At 47.6% G+C, this 25,635-nt stretch overlaps 1 protein-coding gene across 1 annotated transcript; it reads right to left on the bottom strand.

The window, feature by feature from the left end:
* Window positions 1-199: 199 nt before the first annotated feature.
* LOC141027612 (uncharacterized) lies at window positions 200-2,305 on the bottom strand. The gene has a single exon (XM_073504701.1). It carries the CDS (start codon window positions 2,303-2,305, stop codon window positions 200-202), a length of 2,106 nt encoding a protein of 701 aa, XP_073360802.1.
* Window positions 2,306-25,635: the final 23,330 nt, after the last annotated feature.

Raw genomic sequence — 25,635 nt, 5'->3', positions numbered from 1 at the left:
TCAGGCCCATGCAAATGCATGCACGGCTCGCACAAGTTACGGGCTCGTGGCTAACAAACTAGCTAACAAAAACAAATGCTAATTACACGTGACACAATGTGTACGTGCTAGCTTATACTCAACTAATGCAAGCTAAAACTTAGAAACAAACATGCCCTACTCTCTACGTGCTCGCTAATGCAACATGATTATCTGACAATCACTCCCTAACTTTGTTGCTGCCTGATGCTCCTGACCTGACGCCACGGTGGGTGACACCCCCGTTCACTGATGGCATCTCCATCTCGAGCTGCTGCTGCTGGAGTCTGAAAGCTTCTGGGCTCCGTTTTCTTGATGACACATGAGCAGCACCAACAACTGTCTTGAGTCGCACCATGTACAGTCGGTTGGGTGATCTCTTAACCTTCATCTGCATCTTTCCAGACCTGCCTCTAACCCACAAGAATGTACCATCTAGCACTACACGATTGCCATCCTCTGCCAGCTTACCAAGACTAATTATGTTACTAGGTAAACTTGGTACAAAATATACCTCCGTCAGATGCAGTTGCTCACCGCTCTTGCATTCAACAATGACTGAACCTTTCCCTTTAATCAGAGCAATAGACCCATCTCCGAGCTTCACATGGCCACGGATGCTTTCATCTATCTCCTTGAATTTGCACCGTGAGCCAGTCATGTGGTTACTAGCACCACTATCAAGCCACCATGCATCAGCTGATCCATCCATGCTCAACAAAGCCTTGACGTTCTCCTCATTCAGCATCACAAAGTTCTTGCTCTTCTCAACGAGTTCACTTCCCTCATCCGTGAGGAGCATATCAGACCGACATCCCTTGTTCTCTTTGATCTTCACTCCCGGCTTCTTCACGCCGAGTGTCACCGCGGCCGACGGCGGCGTCGTAACAGCAGCCCTCACGACCGGCGTCGGCAGCGTCGTTGCCGCACTCCCTGCGGCCGGCGCCGTCTTGACTTGAATGGGTGCTTCAGCTGCATGTACCACCAGATCCCTGAGTCGTCCATTCTCATCACAGATCACACGCTGCATCTCCAAGAACTTGGCCTTCTCCTCCCTTGCATGTACCAACTCCTCAGCCTGTGTCATGTACTCGTCAGACAGGGCATGCAACTTTGCATTAGCGGCGGCCAACTCTCCGCGTAGCCGTGCGACCCCAGCCTTAGCAGTTTCAACCTCCATCGATGCATCAGAGGGCTTGAAGAACTCGCCTCCCAGTGCATGGCCGCCCTCTGCCTCCATCTCTGTAGGCTCAAGGACACCTGCGGTGCCGTCCACCTCAGGCGCAAGCTCACATGCCATAGCCATGAGCAGCGCCGGCTCGTCGTCGACGTCGGCAGCAACTAGGAGCGCCTTCTCTTTCTTCCACGCCTCACACTCAGACTTGAAGTGTCCTTTCTCCCCGCACTCGAAGCAGGTAATCTTGGACTTGTCGAACTTGCCGCGAACCTTCTTCCTGTCGTCGTCCCGGCCGCGGCCACCACCGCACCCATCACCGTCCTTGCCGCTGCTGCTGGACCCTTCTCCCTTCTTCTTTTCTTTCTGGATTAGAGCCTCCAGCTCTGCACGCGAGACCAGCATCAGCTTCTCGCCGTCGTCGCTGCGGTCTTGGCGCCGCCCGGACTCGTTCTCCTCGAACGCCCGCAGCCGCCCAATGGCCTCGGCGACCGACATCTTCTTGACGTCGCCCCATTGCTCGATTGTCCCGATTATCGGCAGGAAGCGATCCGGGACCGCCGCGAGCAGCCGCTTGACAACAGCGTGCTCCTGCAAGTTCTCGCCAAGTGCTCGAATTTCTCCGACGAGCGCGGTGAGTCGGCGCCCGAACGCCCCGACTTCTTCGCCATCTTCCATGGTTAGCCGCTCGAAGCGCCTTGTCCAGTGGCTGATACGCGCCTGCACCACACGCTCATCGCCTATGCGCATGGTACGGATAGCATCCCAAGCCTCCTTCGCAGACTCGTACTCCACGATGGACATCATCACGTCGTCGGGAACGGACTGCGAGATAGCAGCCATGGCTCCCTGATCCTTGGCCTCGTCGACGTCTTCTCCGGTGATCGCCGACCACACGCCCATTGGCTTGAGGATGATCTTCATCTTCGCTGCCCACAACTGATAATTACCTTCTGTTAGCTGCGGGTATTGGATCGGCACTCCGACGCTCCTCACCGGCGCAGCCACGACGATCGTCCCATCGCCGGAGCCGCTGGCTCCGAGCCTCTTGCTCGGCGGCGTGTACTTTCCGCCATCACCATCGTCGCTCTTCCTCGGTGACTGAACTCCCATCGCTACACACTGTCGCCAATTCGCCTCCGGCCACAACCAGGCTCTGTATATCAATTGTTGGATCACAGGCTGGAAACCCACGCGTACACGGTGGAGAAGAAAACACAGGGAGACACGCACGAGAGAATTTTATGGTGTCGTTCAACTTTCTCCTCGGCTTTTCTTCCTTTATATCTCATTATTCAGTTACAGAAGGGAAAACGTGGCCGGTAAAGATCCTACCAAAGCGCCACGATCCGGTTAGCTCGTGCCATCCCACGAGCTTCTGAACGTGTCTACCACGCGATGCTAGACTGAAGGAAACGGCCCGATGCAAACGGAGGCCCATGCAAATGCATGCACGGCTCGCACAAGTTACGGGCTCGTGGCTAACAAATTAGCTAACAAAAACAAATGCTAATTACACGTGACACAACGTGTACGTGCTAGCCTATACTCAACTAATGCAAGCTAAAACTTAGAAACAAACATGCCCTACTCCCTACGTGCTCGCTAATGCAACATGATTATCTGACACACGGGGCGTCCGAGTGAAGTAGGCGCGTCCCGGGGAGTGACGATGCGTGGGGCGTCCGAGTGAAGTAGACGCGTCCCGCGGAGTTACGATGCGCGGGCCGTCCGAGTGAAGTAGACGCGTCCCGCAGAGTGGCGATACGCGGGGCGTCCGAGCGAAGTAGTCGGTCCCGCGGAGTGATGATGCTCGGCGCGGCCGAGCGAAGTAGACGCGTCCCGCAAAGTAACGATGCGCGGGGCATTCGAGTGAAGTAGACGCGTCCCGCGGGGTGGCAATGCGCGGGACGTCCGAATGAAGTAGACGCGTCCCGCGGAGTGGAGACGCGCAGGGCGTCCGAGGAAAGTAGACGCGTCCCGCGGAGTGGCGATGCGTGGAGCGTCCGAGTGAAGTAAACGCGTCACGCGGAGTGGCGACGCGCGGGGCGTCCGAGTGAAGTAAACGCGTCACGCGGAGTGGCGACGCGCGGGGCGTCCGAGTGAAGTAAACGCGTCACGCGGAGTGGCGACGCGCGGGGCGTCCGAGTGAAGTAGACACGTCCCCGTAGAGTGACGATGCGTAGGGCGTCCGAGTGAAGTAAACACATGTCACATAATAGCGACGTGCGAGGCGTCCAAGAGAAGTAGACACCTCCCACAGAGCGATGGTGGGCGTCCGGGCGACGATAGCCAAATGTCCTTGATCTTTTCTTTCGAGTGGCTGTGGATAATGTTTCCTTTGATTTCATCTCTGTCGAGTGCCGAGGAGGGAGAGCGGAGCTACTCGGTGCTGGGGCCACGAAGATGCTTTTTGCTGGATCAAAACGCCCCTCCCTTGATGCAGGAGTTACACACGTTTAGAATCATGGCTCATTCACGGCATTCAACAACTCTGGCTCAATTAACGCCAACGCCTGCTGCATGCAATGGCAGTTTTCTTCTGTTGGCTGCCCACTAATTGTCGTCAATCAAAGTAAATTCCTATTTCTCCTTCTGTAACGTGCATGCAAGTGGGATATGTAGAGGAGTCTGCATGCATGCGTGCCAAACGCAAGCCCAGCCACCGAGCGATTGACGCCGGCGAGAGGAGGTGGGCGTGCGTGGGGGCGTCGTAGACGAGGCCCGAGACGACGCGGCGGACCGCGCCGTAGGGCGTTTGCGCGAGCTTGCCGACGGCGTCGTAGACGAGGCCGGAGACGACGCGGCGGACCGTGCCGGAGGGCTTTTGTGCAAGCTTGCCGACGGTGTCGTAGACGAGGCCGGAGACGACGCGGCGGACCGTGCCGGAGGGCTTTTGTGCAAGCTTGCCGACGGTGTCGTAGACGAGGCCGGAGACGACGCGGCGGACCGCACCTAGGGCGTTTGTAGGAGCTCGCCGATGGCGTCGTAGACGAGGCCGGAGGCGAGGGGACGGACCACTCGCCGGTGGTCGGTTGTGGTGGTTGCCATTGATGATGATCCTACGAGAAGGCAAGAAATATAGGAAACGACTTGTCCTTTTCTCCTCTTCTCTGTTTCATGATCGATCATGCATGGATGTGTCTGATCCTAGGGGAGAAAAAGACAAACTCATTGTTAGAGGATTTATTCTAAAAAGATTAGATTGAATGGATACTTCCCTGATCTTTTTGTTTGTACGAATGGTGCAATGGCCAAACATCCAGTGGCCAATTTGTCTGGTGATTGTCGTTGATCCGCTGTTGAAGACTGAAGAAAAAACAATTTACATCATGGCTCGACAGACGCCATGCCCCACGGTGGGCGTCAACTGTTGTGGGAATGATTCTGACAATAATAAGGGATAGGGTAAAGGTCAAATGCATGTGGGTGACACGGTGGTTTTAGCGAATTCGGGCCTCTCGCGGTGGAGATAACAGCCCTACCGTCTCGTGCTCCGGAGAGACTTTGTTTTATCTGAGTATGTCTCCGAAGATTACAATGAAAGAGAGGAACGGATCCTCATGCCAAAGCTAAGTCCTGAGACTAATGGCGAGAGAGTTGAGAGAGAAGAAAATGAGAACCTGCCTGAGCTATGTGGTGGGGGTGGCTTATATAGAGTTCGCCACCCCCTCACCTCCTATGTTACAAATTAGAGAATCAATGCCGTAATGTCAGCCTACTATTACGATGATGCTTCGAGTGCGTTGTCGACTGTTGGTCTTCGCATATCCGAGTGAGTCATACGACCGATCGACTATCATTTGAGTGGATGGTATGTTGCTTGTCCGTGTGGATAGTACGCTGCTTGTCTAAGTGGATAGTATGTCTGAATGAAATTTATCTGGACCCACCTGATGTGCGGACCCATGCTTTAATACATTTTGATCCTTTGTTGGCCTATCTATTATATGTAACTCCAACAGGAGGGAGGACGGCAAAAGAAGGGAGACGGAGGAGGATCTCCCCAGGAGGTCGTCATCTTCCAGCGCCGTCGCTGGGGAACCGTCGCCGCGGCGGGTCATTGCTCACTGCCGGGCGTTGGTGGATGTAGGGACGGGGGCGTCGATCTGGGGGATGAAGGCAGCTGATCATCGACACTCGAATACGCACGGGGAAGGGGGTGAATCCTGATAGGTTTCCTTTGCTCGCACGCATGCAGCACGGCAGGGGCAGCATATCTGCGCCTTGACGGACCGGGCTGTAGATAACTGTTCTGTTGGTGGACGTAGGTAACTGTTCTGTTGAGCCATAAACAAACAAATCCTAATATAGACAGCGAATGTGTTCTCATGTATGTTGGATTACTGCAAGTCTGAGAGCCATCATACAAAGGTTCAAAACTCTGCATCTCTCTTTCTTTAAAGCAGCGTAGCAAACATACACACACAGCTGCCACAACCAAATGAATCACCCCCCAAAAACATGGTCTTTGCTTTACTCCTTGATACTCTGTTTTACTCCCAATAAGAAACAGAGAATGTTTTTGGGTGTGAATAATTTGGTTGTAGCAGAGACCATGAGCTACACCAAAAAATGTCGATTTCTTCAGAAATTTCAGTCTTCAGAGTTTCAGAGCTTCAACTGAAGATGACAAGGTACAGAACAGAACCGGGCTTCTGTTCCATCCAGGTGAATGCTAAATCTGTTAGAGCTTCAACTGTCACAAAACACTACTACGCGATACCACTGTCATCTCCCCGACTCTGCTCTGCTCATCTCTGAATTTCATTCCTAATGGCTGCAACGACCAAATCCAAATGTATGAATCATGCCCAAACACCTGTCATGCATAAGAAAACAACATACAAGATTCACTCACCTCTCATCATGTTTGCAACATACTCTTAATCGTTTTCTCAACACACCCAAAACTTGTTGCCAATAATACGAAGTACACAACATATCATGATTTTTCACTTCCCATGTAGAGTAGAATTGACAACTATCTCATAAGACTAGCACCTTCATGCCAGTACAGTTTCTGAATGCTAGTGGAAGCACTAGCTAGAAAAAAGTCTACGTATAGCTAGCTGTATCACTTTCTGAATAAGTTGACAGTATTTGATCCTCAGTGCCATATCAAAAGAACAAACTTCTTTTTTCGAGAATGAAAGAATGAACTTGGATATGTGGGATGCAGAGGACTTGAGAGAAAATGCAGGATTTAACATATCACTACGTATGCAAAATGCAGCACATATCCATCCAGATGACACCTCCAGAATGTGCGGGCTTAACGTTGTTAGCTACTCAACTCTGATAAAGCTTACTGTCTTGGACTTGGCAGCTACAATTGATTGTGGATCGTCTGAAAATAATTAGTGTTGTACAGACTACCCAGCAGAGCCGAGTTAGTCATGAGCCTGCTAATCTCACGTCATTCAATTGATTAACAGTTGTGGTTGCAGGATCAGTGAATCGTTAGATCAATCAACAGTTCTCTTCCCTCTAAACCGAATCCCTGATTGATTCAGGGACAACAACGTGGGTCTAAGTGTAGCTGCAAGTAAATAGGCAACTTCCACTCTGTTCTTTTCTTTCTTGTGAGATCATGGCAATGTCGGTTCCTCTTCTTAATGAATGAATGAACGGATGGATGATGTGTTTTCATGTGAACGCGATCGCAGGACTGTCGGCAAAGGAAGGGGGACACTTCATGCCTGCGAGTGTGCTTCAGAGTCAGATGCACGAGGCCAAGGTTGGCGCCGTCGTCTCTGCTGTGGCAGCATTACACAGTTTAGGCCTCGGGGACGAGCGTTCATTTTTTCCGATTCCAGTTCCATGGGTGTAGACTGAACAAAAATTAAGTTCACACCCATATGATCCAACCATCATGTAGAACTGTAAGTTTTGTGGTGCAAACAAGCAAGATGCCAACTTCAACAGCATTACCATGTTGAAAGGTTATTTATAATCAATGAAAGATCATCCATACATAGTGGTGAAATAGGCATACAGTGACAATTGTCGACAGACAAAAGACCATCGATAGAAGGTGAAAAGAAAAGTGAACCTAAGCTAACAACGGTGGTCACTGGTGACTGCTATTTTTCTCCTGAGATTAAGAGAGATCCCGGGGTGTTGAGTGCGGCTTTTGTCAGAACGCAGTTTTTGCAAAAAGTGAGGCCGCATAATGTAACGACCAAAGAACATACACAGTGATGACAATTCTTGACAAATAAAAGTCCATCATAACAAGGTAAACAGAAAACTGGACCTAAGCTAACTAACAAGAATGGTGACTACCATGCTAGCTGTTGTTCTCCTGAGAAAAAACTCATGCATTCATGATGAGGATGCCCAAGTACGGTATTGTTTCTCCTCACCCTCCTTTAGGTTCAGTGCAGCACTGCAGTTTATCTGGAAGTGTGCCGGCATAATGTACTCCCTCTGTAAAGTAATATAAGAGCGTTTAGATCACTACTTTAGAACCTATATCTGAAAGTGTGCCAACAATAATATTGAAGGAATCTATTAATTTGAAAGAAATTGAAGCAGCAATATCTGAGCGCCCTTCAAAGAACATGCCTTTTCTGGCACAAAAATGAGAGACCAGAGGTTGCGTGAGCAGTTAGAAACTACTGCAAAGAAGTTTGCTAAAAGAATTAAAAGCAGTTTAAATTGCTCATTTAGAACCTTATGTGTTGTATAACTTGCATATAGCATTTCACTTCTGCATCAGTACCCCCCCCCCCCCCCCCCCCCAAAACACAAGGGTTAAGATTAGTCCATACCTCTTCATAAGAAAGGGCATGATGGTCATATTACTCTTCACCCGCCGTATACGTGTACGTTGTACATGGTAGCATCACACAAACCGGCGCGCACACACCTCCGTCCTGGGTCTAGCCATTTTTTTCTTTATAACCTTCAAAAAATATATACGTTTAGAATATATATGTACATCATGCCATGATGTCATGTGGATATGTGCGATCGGTGCCACTTGGATGCGACTAATAGCTAGCTAGGTCGGTATTACTTGTTTTTCGGACCAACTGTACGTACTACTACTTTCATAATGCCAATCCCATCTTAGATATGATAGCTTAAGGCGAAGTTTGATTACGCTACCCTGTGCGATTGAGATGCGTGATGCTACATTATTGTTGTAACGAATGGCCTTCCAGTGGCGTGAGCCAAAGTCCACTAATAATCCACATTGTGGAACGATAAGCTAGCAAGACTTTGTAGAAATCTTAGTTTGTATAGAAAATAAGTACTACCTCTGTCCGGGTTTAGAATATATATGCACATCATGCCGTGATGTCATGTGGATACGTGAGATCGGTGCCACTTGGATGCGACTAACAGCTAGCTAGGAAGGTATTACTTGTTTTTCCGATTAAGTGTGATTACTACTTGCATTGTCGCACGTTTGCCGAGTTCCGGGGACTGGATATTCATCAGTGTTGGAGCCGACCAATGACCAGACAGCGAAGATGTGACAGCGGTCTAAGTTTGCCGGGTTTCCACTAACCAAAACTCAGAAATCATTTTATCTTTTTTCTTTTTCTTATTTCAGAATTTCAGGGGTCACATCTATGCCAATTACTATTTGACTTCTGAAACTCAGGAAAGCCTTGACCCTTTGTCTCCCTCACGCATATAAACATGGGCGTGGGCGCAGACTCAGCAACCGCAAAAACCCTCATCGTCTCCCTCCTCCACATCCATCACCGAGCTGCCCCTCGCCGACCTCATCTACCGCCGCGCCGTGCCACCTCCTTTCCTTCTCCCCGCCGTCATCATGAAACTGGCAACACCTGCTGCGCTGATAGACGTCGCGACCGTCAGAACATCCGGGTCACCGACGCCCACGGGCTTTGGAAGCCGATTCTGAATATCGTAGTAGAATATATTGTTTTTGTTTTCTAATGGATCCACCGAGAACAACGGCCTTGTAACTACATATTAGAAAGGGGGGAAAGAAGAAAGCGCTGCATAGGGACGCGGCGGGGCCAGCATGGAAAGGGAAGGTATGGACTATGAGGACGTCGCCGACTCGCTGTCGGACTTGCGAGGGTCTGGTGAGCAGGTTACGCCGGTCACCATGCATGCATGTAGCTGGAGATCGATGTCTACGTACGTGCGGGTCACCAATTCACCATGCCCACGACGATCATGTTGACACGAACGCCCGCATGTGCACCACTGGATGGGTGTTTAGCTAGCTAGCTGTACATGTATGCTATGTTCGTGCATGCTCTTCTGGCCTTGCTTCCACGATCCCGATTATACTCCGCCGGATCGCTCTGCTCTGCTCCGGCTGATCGCTCAACTTGTCCGATTGCGGTTCCCAGCCGAGTCCGATCTGTCAGCGGTCTCCATTCCGAAAACATGTTTTTTTTTTTTTTGTGGATATCGAAAACATGTTTTAGAGCACCTGCATCCAGGTCTTTCTTATCTAGCCATTCATTCCCTGCATTTAGGTTAATGCAAGTGCATTTTTTTCTCTCATATAGAATATGTCTTGAAGTTCAAATCTTTGTAAAACAGCAAACCTTTCTAACTAGAATCTAGGTTAAATTTTTTAGATTTTTTGATCAAACATAAATATACAAAATAAGTTTTGTTTGATTAAAAAAAATCTTATTTCTACTATTTATGTCGGACCAAAAATCATGAAATATTTATTCTATATTCTAGTTAGAAAGCTTCGACACACTGCAAAGGTTTGAACTTCAAGAAGTGTTCTATATGAGAGGAAAAAATAGAAAATTATTATAATAGAAGGTTTTTCTTTAGTGCAGGGTTCGCACAGGGAAGAATATATGTGTACGCTCGCAGACGTGCATGCATGCATTGACCTGATCTCTTGATTATGTACGTGGTGCATGGCAAAAATTGCGTACGTACAACATGCAGGCATCGAAGACTTTTTTTTTGCATGGAGGCATCGAAGACCTAGTAGAGCGGCAACTGGCACGTCTGGGAGCGCAATACATAAAGCAGTACGCGGCGGCCGCCACGACCGGCACCCGCAACTACATGCATTGACCTGATCTCTTGATTAAGTTCCGTTTCGCTTAATTTCTGGCACTCTATATGTCCAATTTCTATCAAAGCCATGCTGCTTTTTTCTAAATGTTTTATGTAAATGTCAAATTGTTTAATTCGATTTAGATGAAGAAGCCAAGACGCCTCGTTAGGACTGCTACACGGCTACACCATATACGGAATACCTACTGTCGTAGACATCGTCAGGAGGGTGTCCCAGTACACTGAGATCGTGTTCGCCTATGTCGAGAGTGCTCGAGCAGGCACCGAGAGCGCTCAGTCATACTCCGAGAGCGTTCAGGCATATTCTGAGAGCGCTAGAGCAGCCGCTACAAGTGCTAGAGTAGCCGCTGCGAGTGTGCAAGCAGCCGCGGAGAGTGCGTGAGCAGCCGTCGAAGCTGCGAGGACCACCCAAGAGGAGATCACGAAGATGACGAAAGGCGAGGATAGCTCAGGATGGAGCTGAATAACTACTGCACTGCTTTCATGTGATCTATATGATTGATGCGTGTGAACTTAAGTTCTAAGTTGCTATGATGGAGCTAAACTTTTGCTTTCGAACTACTAAAGAATTGTGCAACGTGGTGATTTGTATCATCTACGATGCTATGAAGATTAAGATGTGACTTTGCTCTATGTGATTGGATAACTATGGAATTAATTGGCTTCTTTATTTATTTAGGTAGATGAAGTGGAACTGGTATGTGATGTACACTGGGAGGAATCCTGGAATTTATGATTCATGTGAGATATGCAATGAGCAAGTGGACGGTTACAAAAATAGCTGCTATAAAGGATATAAGACTAAAAAAGAAGCTGAGGGTCATTATGCTAACTATGTCCGCAAAGAAGTTGAGGATCATTATATCAATTATGTCCGCAAAGAGAAAAACAACTATAAAGTATGCAAGACCGTGTGTGTCGGATTCGGGGTTCCCCAGACCCTTGAGAGGTCCGAACTCTGGGGTGCATGCGAAGAACTCGTCCTCCCCAGTCTGCTCGCTCAACGATCCCACGGCCTAGCTCGACGAACCCAACGAACAAGAGACACGGCAGTTTATCCTGGTTCGGGCCACCCTGCGGTGTAATATCCTACTCCAGCTTTGTGGTGGATTGCCTCGAGGGGCTGAGGATGAACTAGTACAGTGGTGGAACAGCCTCAGGAGGTGAGGTGTTCTTGTGCTCGATGAGCTGGTGGGTGTGAGGATGATCTGAATGATCTGTGCCTTCTATGGTGGTGGCTAAGTCCTATTTATAGTGGCCTTGGTCCTCTTCCCAAATGTAGGCGGGAAGGGATCCCACAACGGACGAATTCGAAGGGGGACAGCTAGTACAAGCTATCCTGAAAAAGTGGTCTTCGCCTGCAAAAGCCTCTGGTCGTGACGCCGCAGTGGGCTCCGTGATGACCTCCACCCTGCCGTCTTGGTGGACTTGGTCTTGTTGCACCGGAATGGAAATCTTTGCTTGATTCCTCAGGACTCCGTGCCTGCGCTTGACTCCGTAGCACCAAAGAGGAAACTGGTACACGGCACCCACTGGCGCCCGCCTGGCCCTGGTCGTCATGGCTCACGTCATATGATATCTCCGCTCCTCGGGAGCCAGCCTGGGGAGGCCGCCCTCAAGGGAGGTCTTGGTGTTGTCCGCCTCGCGTGGCTTGGCCCCTCGCGAGGGTCTTGAGTTGTTGATGCTTGAAGCTGGGCCGTACAAGGCCGTCGATGGAGTCACACGTTCGGCCGTGGGCAGACAAGTTTGGGTACCCCCGTTCCCAAGATGCCGGCAGTGTGGACAAGTGGACGAGTAGTAAATAATTTGGTTATCTTTATCCAGCTCATTGTCATTATGGTATTATTATTATCATGAGGTCTTGCATGTATGTGTATGTATGAATGATGCGACATGAGTTGTTGTACGCTAATGTGTACATCTATTTGTATGAAGTTTAGATTATTGCTATGTTAAACATAATGTGTACGATTGCTTACATTAGTTGTAAGTTGTAATGTGGTTACTTGTATCCTGTAATGTGTATCAGTTGCTGCAATGGCTGGAGGCTGAAGAGGTAGTTCTGGCAGGTGTCGGGTACGGCCCTCCAAAACTGATAACATATATCAATGGCAGGAAAGTAGGACCGCCGCCACTGGATAGGATCTAACAGTGGCGGAAGCCCGTCCACCACTGATGGCATTATAGCAGTGGCAGAAAAGACAGTGACGGACTCCCGTGGGAGCCTAGCCCGCCACTACTAGCCATTTGGCACCCGCCACTACTAGGCATTCCTGCAGTAGTGAGGCCTATAAACAACAGTTTGGATGTGTAATGGGTACCCTACCGTTTAGTTATCTAGGCATACCAACTTAGCATCGCAAGTTATCTAACAAGGAATGGATGTGTATTGAAGATCGATTTGAAAAGAAACTAAGGTGCTGGAAGGGCAAGCTTATGTAATACGGAGGTCGGCTAATACTAATAAACTCAGTGCTCACGAGTATGCCAATATTACTCTTGTCCTTCTTTGAGGTACATGTCGGGGTATGAAAAAGACTGGACTTCTATCGATCTCGATTCTTTTGGCAGAGTGATGAAATAAAGACGAAGTACATGCTTACTAAACGGGACATCTTTTGTTGGTCGAAGGACCAGGGTGGTCTTGGGGTTGAGAATTTAGAGGTAAAGAACAGATGTGTGCTCAGTAAATGGATGTACAGACTTTTTGTGGAGACAAAAGACACGTGAGTACAAATTTTACGTAATAAGTACTTAGAATCTAAGACCCTGTCCCAGGTTACCGTGAGACCCAATGATTCACCGTTTTCGAAGGGCTTGATGACAATGAAAGTAGCTTTCTTCTATAGAACGAAATTCACCATTAGAGACGGTAATTCGACGAGATTCTGGGAGGATATGTGGTTAGGGGAAAATGCCTTTGCCGAAACAATACCCATCTCTTTATAACATTGTACAACGTAAGAAGGCTTATGTTGCTACAGTGTTATAGTCCAACCCTCTAAATATTCAATTCTCGAGATCTTTGGTAGGTGACAATGGGAAGCATGGCTACACCTCGTCACAAGGTTGATGGATGAAATTAACTACAAATGGATTTTTTCAACGAAATCTATGTATTTGGACCTAATTGATTTTGGTCCCATTCCGAAATCACTACATATTTGAAAGATCAAGGTCCCATTAAGAATCAAAGTCTTCATGTGGTTTGTTCACAAGGAGGTGGTTCTGACTAAGGATAACTTGGCAAAACATAATAGGGGCGGTAGTCAAAGATGTAGCTTTTATGATCAAGATGAAACAATCAAACATCTCTTTCTCGATTGTCCGTTGGCCAAACTTTTATGGCGCTTAGTTCATATAACCTTTCTACTCCAAATAGTATTCACACGTTATTTGGGACATGACTAAATGGAGCAGAGACAACTATTGCGAGGCATATTCGGATAGGAGTATGTGCATTACTTTGGATTATATGAAACTGTAGAAATGACATGGTTTTTAACGGATAAACTCGTATAATTTTTTTGTAGATTATCTAGAGGGCCACTGCTTAGATCCGTATGTGGTCGTTACTCCCTTATGTGGAAGACAGGAGCCTTTGGTTACTGGGTCTGCCTGATGGAAAATGGTAGCTGGGATATCTACGACCGGTTTTGGATGGTGGTCCAGCAGTAGGATAGGTGTTTAGTCATCTCATTCTATTTTCGCCGGTTGTGGCATTTTCTACTTTTTTATTCAACTTCATTTGAGCTTGTTCTGGATCACAGACACTTCGGTCACTTGGCTTAAGAAAGGGGCTTCATGCATCACTCTGGTGCAGAAGCCGGGGTTAATCCTTCTTCCTAAAAAAATTGAAGGGGCAATTGGCCTTGATATATATGATGAATAGATGCAAGTTTTTCTCAAAAATCAGAGGGCAATTGGTCGGCATTTTAAATATAGGAACCCAAGGGGCAACGTGCCCAGATCCATATACTTAGATGAATGAAGCGTGGAATGATGTACATGTATATAAAATAAAGAGAAAGTGCTTAGTCGCTGACTCGCTGTGCTCGTTCTTTAAACAATAATGTCTTGACTTGTGTAGTCACGAAGAGCTAAAATGTGAACCTTTGGCGCTTATCCTTATGCGTATGCATATGGCTAGGATATGCTGCTAGCATTATGCTTTCACATGTCTAGATTGTAAAATAGACTATAATTAGCAGTATGTATATTGGGTTGCAGCTGTCATTACACATTCATTACAAGTCTAGACTAGAGTCAGACTATAATTAGTTAGCTGTACATATATGGCAACGCAGCTTTCATTACACATTCATCACACATTTCTAGAGTCAGCTCAATTATTTCTTACTTAAAGATGCATCCAGCCAGATTAGCTAAACTATCTCCGTCAAAGCGAGTAATTTAATCATATTTGGATGCAGATCTAGATCTCAATACAGTACCTCTCTGCTATGATATACCACATCCCCTTCCTCATAATATAAGCTTCACAAGACTAGGCGGCTGCAGGGCTTCTCTACAGGTGATTTCCATAGATGATTTTCCTTTAAACATCGTTTATTGATTAACTGTGTTTAGGATGATGCTCTGTTTCATCATACCGCAGCTTCATGCATGCTTATTTGCTATCAGTTTGCTGCCAACATGTTAGTTGCCTACCTTCTTTGTCCAGTAAATAAGAGCTAGGATATTTATGGATTATGTTTCTGTTAGACATGAAAGTTTCTTAAGCTATTTGCATAATGGAAGATGTTCTCTCTTCTGTACATATGTCTGAACGGGGAATCGAGTTTGTTCTAGCTACTGGCCACATAATAATCTCCTAATCAGTATGCCTTTTCTTAAAGCTAGGACAACTGGGGTGTATTTTCATAGCTGGGTACTAATGGATCACGAACCTAGTACCACAAGAAGTGACCTGGAGAGCATGCTACTTGATGAAGCATCGGAGCCCAAGGCCCAGCCATTATCAATTTTGGCAGAAATTACAAATGATTTCCCTGATAAGCAGGAAATTGACGGAGGTGGTTTTGCGGTGCTATGTAAGGTATGTACAGAGAAAAATCTCCGATGTGGGGTCTCATCGGTGACTATAATTCCCTGTAAGTAGTGGGACGGGGGTCGGTCACGAGGAAGGACTAGAGGTTAGCGGTGAGTTGAATTTGCCAAGGAATTACTAGAGGCGACGAATTTTCTTTTGAAGGTCCTTAGATTTAATCATCGGAGAGGAGGAAGACAAGGTAGAGAAGAACAATGGGAGGTCGGGGTAGGATGATAGAGGAGGAGAGATGAGGGCGAAAGCGTCAGTCTCGTGGTGCCTTATATAGGCGGATTCCCAGCGCATGGTGGACGTAACGTAGTGCACATGACAGAAACGACGGTGATAACAGAGCATCTCCGGTGTGATAGGCATGCTTGGAAGATGTGCCTAAGGGAGCAGAGTGAGACCAGGGTCCAGGGCTTGGCTTCTTGCCGTTGGAAGCAAGACCAGGGCAAGGAGAGAGAGAGAGTGAGAGAGTGGAGGTTAGCGTGCTGGAGGGATGGGTTAGGAGGAGGTAGAAGCGGTCAACAGGGAAGCAACCCCTGTGTGCATTGACCGGCCGGTGCATGCTGTAGAAATTATAGAAACCCGAATAATTTGGTGTTGACAATGTGTCGATGTCATGCTGTGCCGGAGAAGCCGATGAAGCATTGCATCTCCTTTCACACCGGCCTGTTGTGTGGATGGTGCATATTGGGGTTACTTCTTTTCGATCTTTATTTTGATTATGTTGACCGCGCACTTCTCATAATTTTTATGTTGCTTGATTCGTGCCCGAAAGTACTTATTTGTGGTTATGATTTTCTATCACAGAAATTACATGCTAGTGTGATTGTTTTAATCAAAAAATTGTCCCAATCAAATATAATATGCGATTTATTTTATAATGGGAGGAGTAATATTCTGCACGTGTAGTGCCTTTAAAGCCTGAGGTTCACTGGATTATTTTCCAATTCTTTATCTATTGAGCAGGAAATCACAGGGTCCACCCACGAGCGACCTATACTTGACGTTCACCCACTGGAGCTCCGCTTCCCCTCTGAACCCAATGACGACCACGAAGACGATGACTATATCATGTGCCCACTGCACCTAACAAACAACACAAGTGAAAATGTGGCATTCAAACTTATTGACAAGGGCAGGCGGTGCGATAACCGGCATCTGCATGGCATTGTGCCTCCCAGAGCCACCTGCACATTGTTTGTGAGAGCCAAAGATAATGAAATGGACTACGGTAACTGTTAGAGTTGTGTCGAATATAGTGTACAATGTAGGTTACAATTGGACTTGTAGTTGTATTGTGTTTAGATAGGATATGGAGTCGTGTCCAAGTAGGACACTTGTATCCTAGGCCTCTCATATATATCGGGGGTAGACACACGATGTAACCTATGCCAACATAATAGCATCGGAACACAGGGGAAGCCGGCAGCATGTGCCGGAGTCCAGGGCGACCGGGTGCCGTATTTGACGGTGTCACGGGGAGGAGCGCCCGTAGTCAAGCCCCGGGGATGTAGCCATATTGGTGAACCTTGTTAACAAATCTCGGTGTCGTGCTCGTGTGATTGCTTGGTCCTCGGATGATCAACGGTGGCCTCGGATTTATTCTATCAGTAACATCCCGCAGAGCACTATATTGGGTGAAAAGTGCCTTCTGCAATTCAAAGATGAGCACTATATTCTGGTAGAGATAACTTTGCGCCCCAGTTTCTTTCCTCTCTTGCGGGTGGTGTTGATTTTGATTGGCATTGCCTCCCTCCGCGAGGAAGATCGGGTGGTATCTTGCTGGGTGTGAGATGCGATTCGCTTGAAGTCCGTAGTGTAGTGATGGGCGACTTCGCGGTTAAGTTTCGAGTCAGGTCTAAAGTTGATGGTTTCAACTGGGCTTTGGTGGCGGTTTATGGTGCCGCACAGCCCGAGCTTAAACCGGAGTTTTTGACGGACCTTGTTCGGATCTGTGGGTCCGAGCAGCTTCCAATCTTAGTTGGGGGTGATTTCAATATCATTAGGAGGAGAGAGGAGAAGAATAATGATAACTTTGACGACAGGTGGTCGTTCATGTTCAATACTATTATTGAAAGCTTGGATCTGAGGGAGATAGAGCTTTCTGGTAGAAAGTTTACCTGGGCTAATTCTTTGCCAAACCCGACTTACGAAAAGCTTGATCGAGTTCTCGCGAGTGTGGAGTGGGAACAGAAGTTCCCTCTTGTTACGGTTCAAGCTCTCTCGCAGGGCATTTCCGATCACACACCCTTGTTCGTGGACTCAGGGGAGCCGAACCACGTGGGAAACAAAAACACCTTTTCATTCGAGATGGCCTGGTTCGAACGCGAAGGGTTCTTGGACCTGATCGCTAGGGAATGGGCGAAGGGTGTAGGAGGTAGGACTGCGGTCGAGCGTTGGCAGAATAAGATTAGGAATTTGAGAAGCTTCTTACGGGGTTGGGCTAAGCACCTTAGTGGGGTGTATAAGATTGAAAAGGACAGGCTCCTTTCTCTTATACAGAACCTTGACATTAAGGCCGAATCCACGATTTTGCTGCCTGCTGAGCTCCAGGTTAAAACTAAGGCAGAGAAGAGGTTGAAAGAACTTCTCCGCGAAGAAGAATTGAAGTGGGCTGTGCGGGCTAAGGTCCGCAAAGTGGTCAAGGGGACGCGAATACTCAATTCTTTCATCTGATTGCTAATGGTAAGCACAGAAAGAAGAGAATCTTCCAACTTGAACAAGATGAGGGCACTATTTTAGGACAGGATAACCTAAAAACATATATAACCGAGTATTATAGGCAGTTATTTGGACCTCCGGAGGATTATTGTGTATCCCTCGATGAGTCCAGAACTGAGGATGTGCCCCAACTATCGGCTGCTGATAATGATATTCTGGTTGCCCCGTTCTCAGAGAAGGAGGTGTTTGATGCTATTGCACAGTTGAAAAACAATAAGGCTCCCGGACCGGATGGATTCCCGGTCGAGTTCTACAAGAAGTGCTGGCATATTATTAAGGGGGATTTGCTACCTATGTTTCATGATCTGTTCTCTGGACAGCTTCAATTATTTCACTTGAATTTTGGAACTATCACACTGCTTCCTAAGAAAACGGATGCTGTGAGAATTGAGCAGTTCAGGCTGATCTGTCTTCTCAATGTTAGTTTTAAAATCTTCACCAAGGTCGGGACTAATAGGCTCACACAGATTGCGCATTCTGTGGTGCATCAATCCCAAACTGCTTTCATGCCGGACAGAAACATCCTTGAAGGGGTGGTCGTCCTTCATGAAACGCTCCATGAAATCCATTCCAAAAAATTAAATGGAGTAATTTTTAAGGTGGATTTCGAGAAAGCGTACGATAAGGTCAAATGGCCATTTCTCCAACAGGCATTGCGTATGAAAGGTTTTGATGAAGCCTGGCGCCGCCAGGTTGAATCATTTACGCAAAAAGGGAGTGTGGGAATTAAAGTGAATGACGATATTGGTCATTACTTCCAGACACATAAAGGCCTAAGACAAGGAGATCCGATGTCCCCTATCTTGTTTAACATTGTGGTTGATATGTTAGTCATTTTGATAGGAAGGGCTAAGGAGAATGGTCAAGTAGGTGGCTTGGTACCTCATCTTATTGATGGAGGTGTATCCATCCTTCAGTACGCTGATGATACAATCATCTTTATGGAGCATGACTTGGCCAAGGCGAGAAATATGAAGCTGGTGTTATGCCTTTTCAAACAATTGACCGGGTTAAAGATTAACTTTCATAAGAGCGAGTTGTTCTGCTTTGGTAGAGCCAAAGATGAACAGGAGGCTTATAGGCAATTGTTTGGGTGCGACTTGGGGGATTTACCTTTCTCTTACCTAGGTATTCCAATCCACCATCGAAAGCTGACTAACAGAGAATGGAAGTGCATCGAAGACCGGTTTGAGAAGAAACTGAGTTGCTGGAACGGCAAGCTCATGTCATACGGAGGCCGATTAATTCTGATAAAGTCGGTGCTCACGAGTATGCCTATGTTTCTCTTATCGTTCTTTCAAGTCCCAGTTGGTGTTAAGAAAAGACTGGACTTTTATCGATCGCGTTTCTTTTGGCAGGGTGATGATCTAAAAAGAAAATACAGACTTGCAAAATGGGATATCATCTGTAGACCGAAAGACCAAGGGGGTCTTGGTATTGAAAATCTTGAAGTTAAGAACAGACGCCTTCTTAGTAAGTGGCTGTGGAAGCTCTCATATGAGACTGATGCCATGTGGGCCCAAATCCTTCGCAGCAAGTACCTACAGACAAAATCCTTGTCCCAGGTCACAGTCGGGCCGACTGACTCGCCTTTCTGGAAAGGACTGATGAAAGTCAAACAATCTTTGTTTAATAGGACAAAGGTTGTTATTGGCAACGGCGCTAGTACACGCTTCTGGGAGGATACTTGGCTCGGCGAGACACCCTTGGCCATTCAATATCCGTCTTTATATCGCATTGTTCAACGACGTGAGGTGTTCGTTGCAACGGTATTTCAATCTATCCCCCTTAATATTCAGTTCAGATGGTCGTTAGTGGGCAATCGTTGGGAAGAATGGCTCCTTCTAGTTCGGAGACTGATGGACGTACAACTTTCTCAACAACCCGATGAATTACGCTGGAAACTGACTAGGTCTGGAGTATTCACAGTTAAATCAATGTATATTGATGTTATTAATTCGAGCTCCATTCCTACCTCCAAGCATGTTTGGGCTGTCAAAGTTCCTTTGAAAATAAAAGTGTTTATGTGGTTTGTCCATAAACAAGTTATTTTAACCAAGGATAACTTTTTTTAGAACGAAGGCTCAAGGGGAGCCCGGCTTTGAATTAACGAAGCCATCAACCGGCAAGGATTACACGAGGCTACCAAGCAACAGCGACCGAAAGGTACAATGGAGCTGAGTGAACAGCTAACAATGCCACACACATTACAGCTGCAAGAAAAATTACATGAAGAGCCCTACTAGTAATGTCGAAGCCTACTGCACATAGCCAGCAGAGAGAGGAGCAACAGAGAAGCCTCGATGATCAGCCGATAACCAGAGAGAGTTGAGCACTGTCTGTAACCAGGGACAAGGGAAGAACATCGCTCCCAACGCCGAAGAGGAACCCTTTCCTCTCGCCTAGGCTCGAAGGCGCCGCACCGTTGGATCGTTGGAGCTCACCCGAGAACTAGAGCAGATGCCAGCCGGATCCCCATCGCAGACAAGAAGCACTACCCTCGCCACGCCGCTGGCACACACCACAGCTGCACTGCCACCTCTCCTGAGCCACCATGAGCCGAAGGATAGCCGTTGGGAGGTCGCCGGAGAAGAAAGCTGCAGAGGCCAAGAGGCGGAGCAAGGGGAGCACCAGGTCCCGTCCCAGTGTCCACAGAGAACACTTGCAGGAACGAGCACCCTCCACAGAAAAAAAAACGCAATCTTGGCCTTGCAGCCGACAGACACCCACCATCCACATCCCCCCACTCCCGAAGAACCAGACACCCCAGACGGCGCCTCCCACGAGGACGCGACGCGCTAGGCGCCACCGCCGGCCAGCCCGAGACGGGCTTTCGGTTTTCACCCGGGGTCTGGGACGGGGGTGAAGAGGAGAGCCCTCAACGACGCCTCCAGGGAAGTACACGACGCGCACACGCGCCGCCGCCGTCGTGGCCGGAGGACCGGCCAAGGGTTTCCCCCGGGCTCAAACCTGAGCACCCGCACCCCACCAGCACCAGATCCGGCGACCAAAGTCGCAGAAGGGCACGACCGGAGGGGAGGAGAGAGCAGGGGAGGGGGACGCCTGACCTTCAGATCTGGGCCAGAGGAAAATCCGCGCCGCGACCACGCACCGAATCCTCGCTGCCCGGGCAGCCGAGGATGTCGGCCACCACTTCCTGCGCGCGCCGCCCGTCGCGGAGGCAGCGCCGCCTCGCCGACCGGGGCAGCCGCCCCGGCTTCCAGGTCCTTCGCGGGGGCACGAAGCGACGCAGCACCTCACCGCCACCTTCATCGACGACCGGCCAGGCTTGCCCGTCGATCCCCTCAGGTGGCGGCGAGGAGGGGCTGAGATTGAAGGGGTGGCGGCGCTTGGGGAAACCCTAGTCGCCCCCGGGTCGCCCTCGGGAGGACGACGCGAGGGTCGAGAGGGTGGGGGGGGGGAAATAATGCAATTTGCGGTCCTACCAAGGATAACTTGATAAAGCGTAATTGGACAGGACCTACGAGGTGTAGTTTCTGTGATCGGGATGAGACGATCAAACATCTCTTTCTTGATTGCCCGTTTGCCAGAGTCCTTTGGCGGACGGTTCACATTGCTTTTAATATTACTCCACCGAATTCTGTTACCACGTTATTTGGGACATGGCTTAATGGGATTGAGCCTGACTTAGCGAGACATATTCGTGTTGGAGTTTGCGCTTTGTTGTGGACTATCTGGACTTGCAGAAATGATTTGGTTTTTAACAGAACATCACGTATTCACTTTTTGCAGGTTATTTTCCGAGCCATGGCCGTGATCCGTTCATGGTCGCTACTCACTCCGATGGAGGCCAGGGAGCATTTGGTTACTGGATCTATCCGCTGGGAGATGGTAGCTCGGGATATCTTCAACCGGTTTGGATGGCGGTCATGTAATAGGATAGGCAATTAGTTTACCTATCTATCTTTAGCCAGCCGGTTGTGGCGTCTTATCTTGGCTAGTTTGTGTTTCTAGTCTTTTTGGCTCTGTGTGAGCTTTCTTTTTAGTTCTTTTCAGTCGGAGATTTTGGAACCTTGTTGGAACCTGTTTATTTGGTTAATAAGATGGCCGTATGCATCACTTTGATGCAGAGGCCGGGGCGACCCCCCTTTTCGAAAAAAAAATTCAAAGATGAGGCTGAGTGCGATGGAGTTTTCAAGGAAGCCAAAGAGACGGGGAATGCGGTACACGAGGTGGCACTGAAAGCTGTTTATACTCCACAAGGAGAGATGGGGTACACGATGCATGATGTGAGTTTGGGTTCAAGAACTGACAGCTGGTTATGTTGTACCAGGGTTTGATTGTGTCTCTCTAAATTTCCATTCCTTTGCTTTTTGCTGGTCGTACTGCACATATTAGTTTCCAATACGGCCAATAATAAAGGTACCATGGTTTCTTTTCTCTTTCATATATAAATAGATCGTCAGTGCAACTTAATTTGAACTATTGTTGACTAGGTGTTTTGTCAGATCAGATCACAGCAGGGATGTATACTATTGACTTGATATGTTCCCTGGATGCTCATCCAACAGAGCCATGGTGAGTTAATATATATAACATATTTCTCTCTGTTAATATGTTCGAGTGAATGTGTAGGATGCAATTATCCTCTACAATATACATAATTTCCATATTAGTTGTTACACAGGATTATAGCAGGTGATTCCAAAGGAAACATTCACACATGGAACTATCAGACGCAGGTAACTTGATGTGCCCCTCCCTAGAGGCTTCGTCGAGGTTCTGTTCCCCCCTCCCCCTCTCGCCCCGGGTGAAAACCTCATCCTTTTGGATGGGGCGGCAGCGGCGCTCTACGCCGTCACCTTCCTGGAGGTGCCGCTCAGGTGGTTCGAGAGATGCGAGGGCGTTCTGAATTGGGGATTCGGGGATCGACAGTCGTGTGGTCCGATTTTTTCGTTCTGCGCGTCCTTCCTCAGCACCTTCGATCTTGATAGCTTCATCCCTTCGTGTGTGGCTCTATGCGTATGGGCGAGGATCTTCCAAGGCGAGCTCGTCTCAGCTGGGGGCGGGGCTGAGTATCTCTCAAGGTTGTTCGTGGCTGCCATCTTATCTGGCTCTAGGGTGAGCTTCCCCATCTTCCGACGGTACGACGTCCTTCAAGCCAGGACGAGGGGCAGGGGTCCTCTTCGGAGATGGTTTCGGGTAGTTTGTTGCAGCTCACCACTCCTGGTGCAGATGAGGGCATGCTCCCTGCCTATGATGGGTCTCATCTTGTTAGTGCTTCCGCTCCACCTATGGTGCTCATTCTGCGGCTGGGGACTTCATCGACATCAAGCGAAGCTTTGTTGTCCATTATGTTGTAGTGCTTGGTGTTGTTGAGGTTTGTAAGTTGTCTAGTAGCACCATGTATCTGCCGTCTCTTTCTTTTTCCTCTTGTTAGGTGCTGTCCGATGTAACTCCTGGCCGGTTGATGCCTTTGTTAATTCAAAGCCGGGCTCTCTCTCGAGCCTTCGTTCTAAAAAGGTAACTTGATGTGTTCTATCAATAATTGTAGTTCTCAATTTCGATTATATACTGTAGGCTGGGGTTAGCAAAATTTAACTGGTCATCACAAAAAAAAAGGCTCGATCAAGCTGGGACAAGTGTGGGCATATGAAAATGTATGACTTGTTTGTGGCCATTGAACTAAGAATTTCGTTTGCATTTACTCGCATGCAGACACCGATGGACTCATTTCAAGTCTCAGAGAAAGAGCCCATAGGCATTCTTTCCGGCCAAGTCCTTTCTCACTAAGCCTTTTCTTTTCGTAGCGTAAAAAATACTTCTTTTTTCTGGATCGTGATACTATCATGTACGTATAAAGCCATTGAGACGCATTCCTAATAAATTGGTTTCACTGCAGAGGCCATTAAATTTGTTGCAAGGAAGCAGTGGGTGCTGGCTGGGACATCTGATGGTTTCATCCATGTGTACCACTGCGACTTTGTAACAGAACCGCAAAAGATCACAAGTTTCAGTGCAAGCAGCTTTGATTCACTAGCCGTTCATTCAAGCAAGCCGTATGTGTTTTCATCCGGTTGGGGCATGACGCTTTGGGACTGGGAAAAGGGCTGGCAGTGCGTACACGATTTTGATTGTGTTGCAAATGAAGTTGCATTTAACCCAGAGGATGCCAACAGTTTCGCGAGTGCGGCTTATGGTGCAAGTGCAGATGTCTGGTCTGAGAGGGGTTTCTCCTTTTCTTTAACTAGGATTTGACTTAAGATATGGATTTCTGATAGGATAGACCCCAACTCCTATATATCTGCTTGGTCTTCAGATTTGGAACCTTGATTCTGGTCGCCAAGAGTACGATCTCCCTGGGCATTCCAAGGGTGTGAACTGCCTTGATTTTTACACACGTGATGGTCGAGAGTATTTGATCACTGGTTCTGATGATTGTACTGCCAAGGTAAAGTATCTATATACGGTGGAACCGCACACTCGTAATGTAGTGTATCCCACATGACATTGCTAATGCTTATAACTCATACTGTTTTTGTCAAATCAGATATGGGACTTGCAGAACAAGTCCTGCATTCATACACTAGAGACTATGTCTCCAGTTACATCTGTCGTGTCTCTTCCAGATGCTCCGTATCTGATTACGGGGTCAGAAAATCACATTGTTCATGTTTGGAGCTCAACTGATTTCAGGTAATTCTCCACAGCTTGAAATGACTTGAAAAATTACGAAGAATTATTTTGAAATATATAAAATACTTGAGGAAGAATTACCAGAAGGGGGGCCACTGAAGAGCGACAAGCTCAAGGGGCGCACCCACCCCCAGGGCGCGCCATATGAGCTCGTGGGCACCCCCAACTGCCCCCCGGTGCCCATCTTCTGCTATATGAGGCTATTTTCCATAGGAAAAAAAAATAAAGAGAGGAGTTTTGGAACGAAGCGTCACCATCTCGAGGCGGAATCTGAGCATGAACACTTCTGCTCTAAGGCGGAGCGATTCCGCGGCGGAAACTTCCCTCCGGGAGGGGAAATCAATGTCATCGGTATCACCAATGATCCTCTTATCGTAGGAGGACCAATCCTCATCAACATCTTCACCATCACCATCTTTTTTCAAACCCTAGTTCATCTCTTGTATTTAATCTTTGTCCCAAAACCTTGGATTGGTACCTGTGGGTTGCTTGTAGTGTTGATTACATCTTGTGGTTGATACTAGTTGGTTTATTTGGTAGAGGTTAAATGTTCAAATCCTCAAGCATATTCAATACACCTCTGATCTTTAACATGAATGTGATTTGTGAGTAGTTAATTTTGTTTTTGACGACATGAGAGAAGTATTGTTATAAGTAATAATGTGAAGTTGGTATTCGTTCGATATTTTGAATGTATGTTGTATTTTCTCTAGTGGTGTCGTGCGAACGTTAACTACATGGCATTTCATCATATTTGGGTCTAGGGGAAGGCATTGAGAAGTAATCAGTAGATGATGGGTTGCAAAAGTGACAGAAGTTTAAACCCTAGTTTATGTGTTATTTCGTAAGGGGCTGATTTGAATCCATATGGTTCATATTATGGTTAGATTTATTTTAATTCTTATTCGCTAGTTGCGTACGCTTGCGAGAGGGGGTAATCATAAGAGGGTTGCTTGTTCAA

The sequence above is a fragment of the Aegilops tauschii genome, chromosome 7 (assembly GCF_002575655.3).
Source record: "Aegilops tauschii subsp. strangulata cultivar AL8/78 chromosome 7, Aet v6.0, whole genome shotgun sequence".
NCBI classification, from domain to species: domain Eukaryota; kingdom Viridiplantae; phylum Streptophyta; class Magnoliopsida; order Poales; family Poaceae; genus Aegilops; species Aegilops tauschii.
Note: the sequence above shows the minus strand (reverse complement) of the source record. Positions and strands in the feature narration are given on the sequence as shown.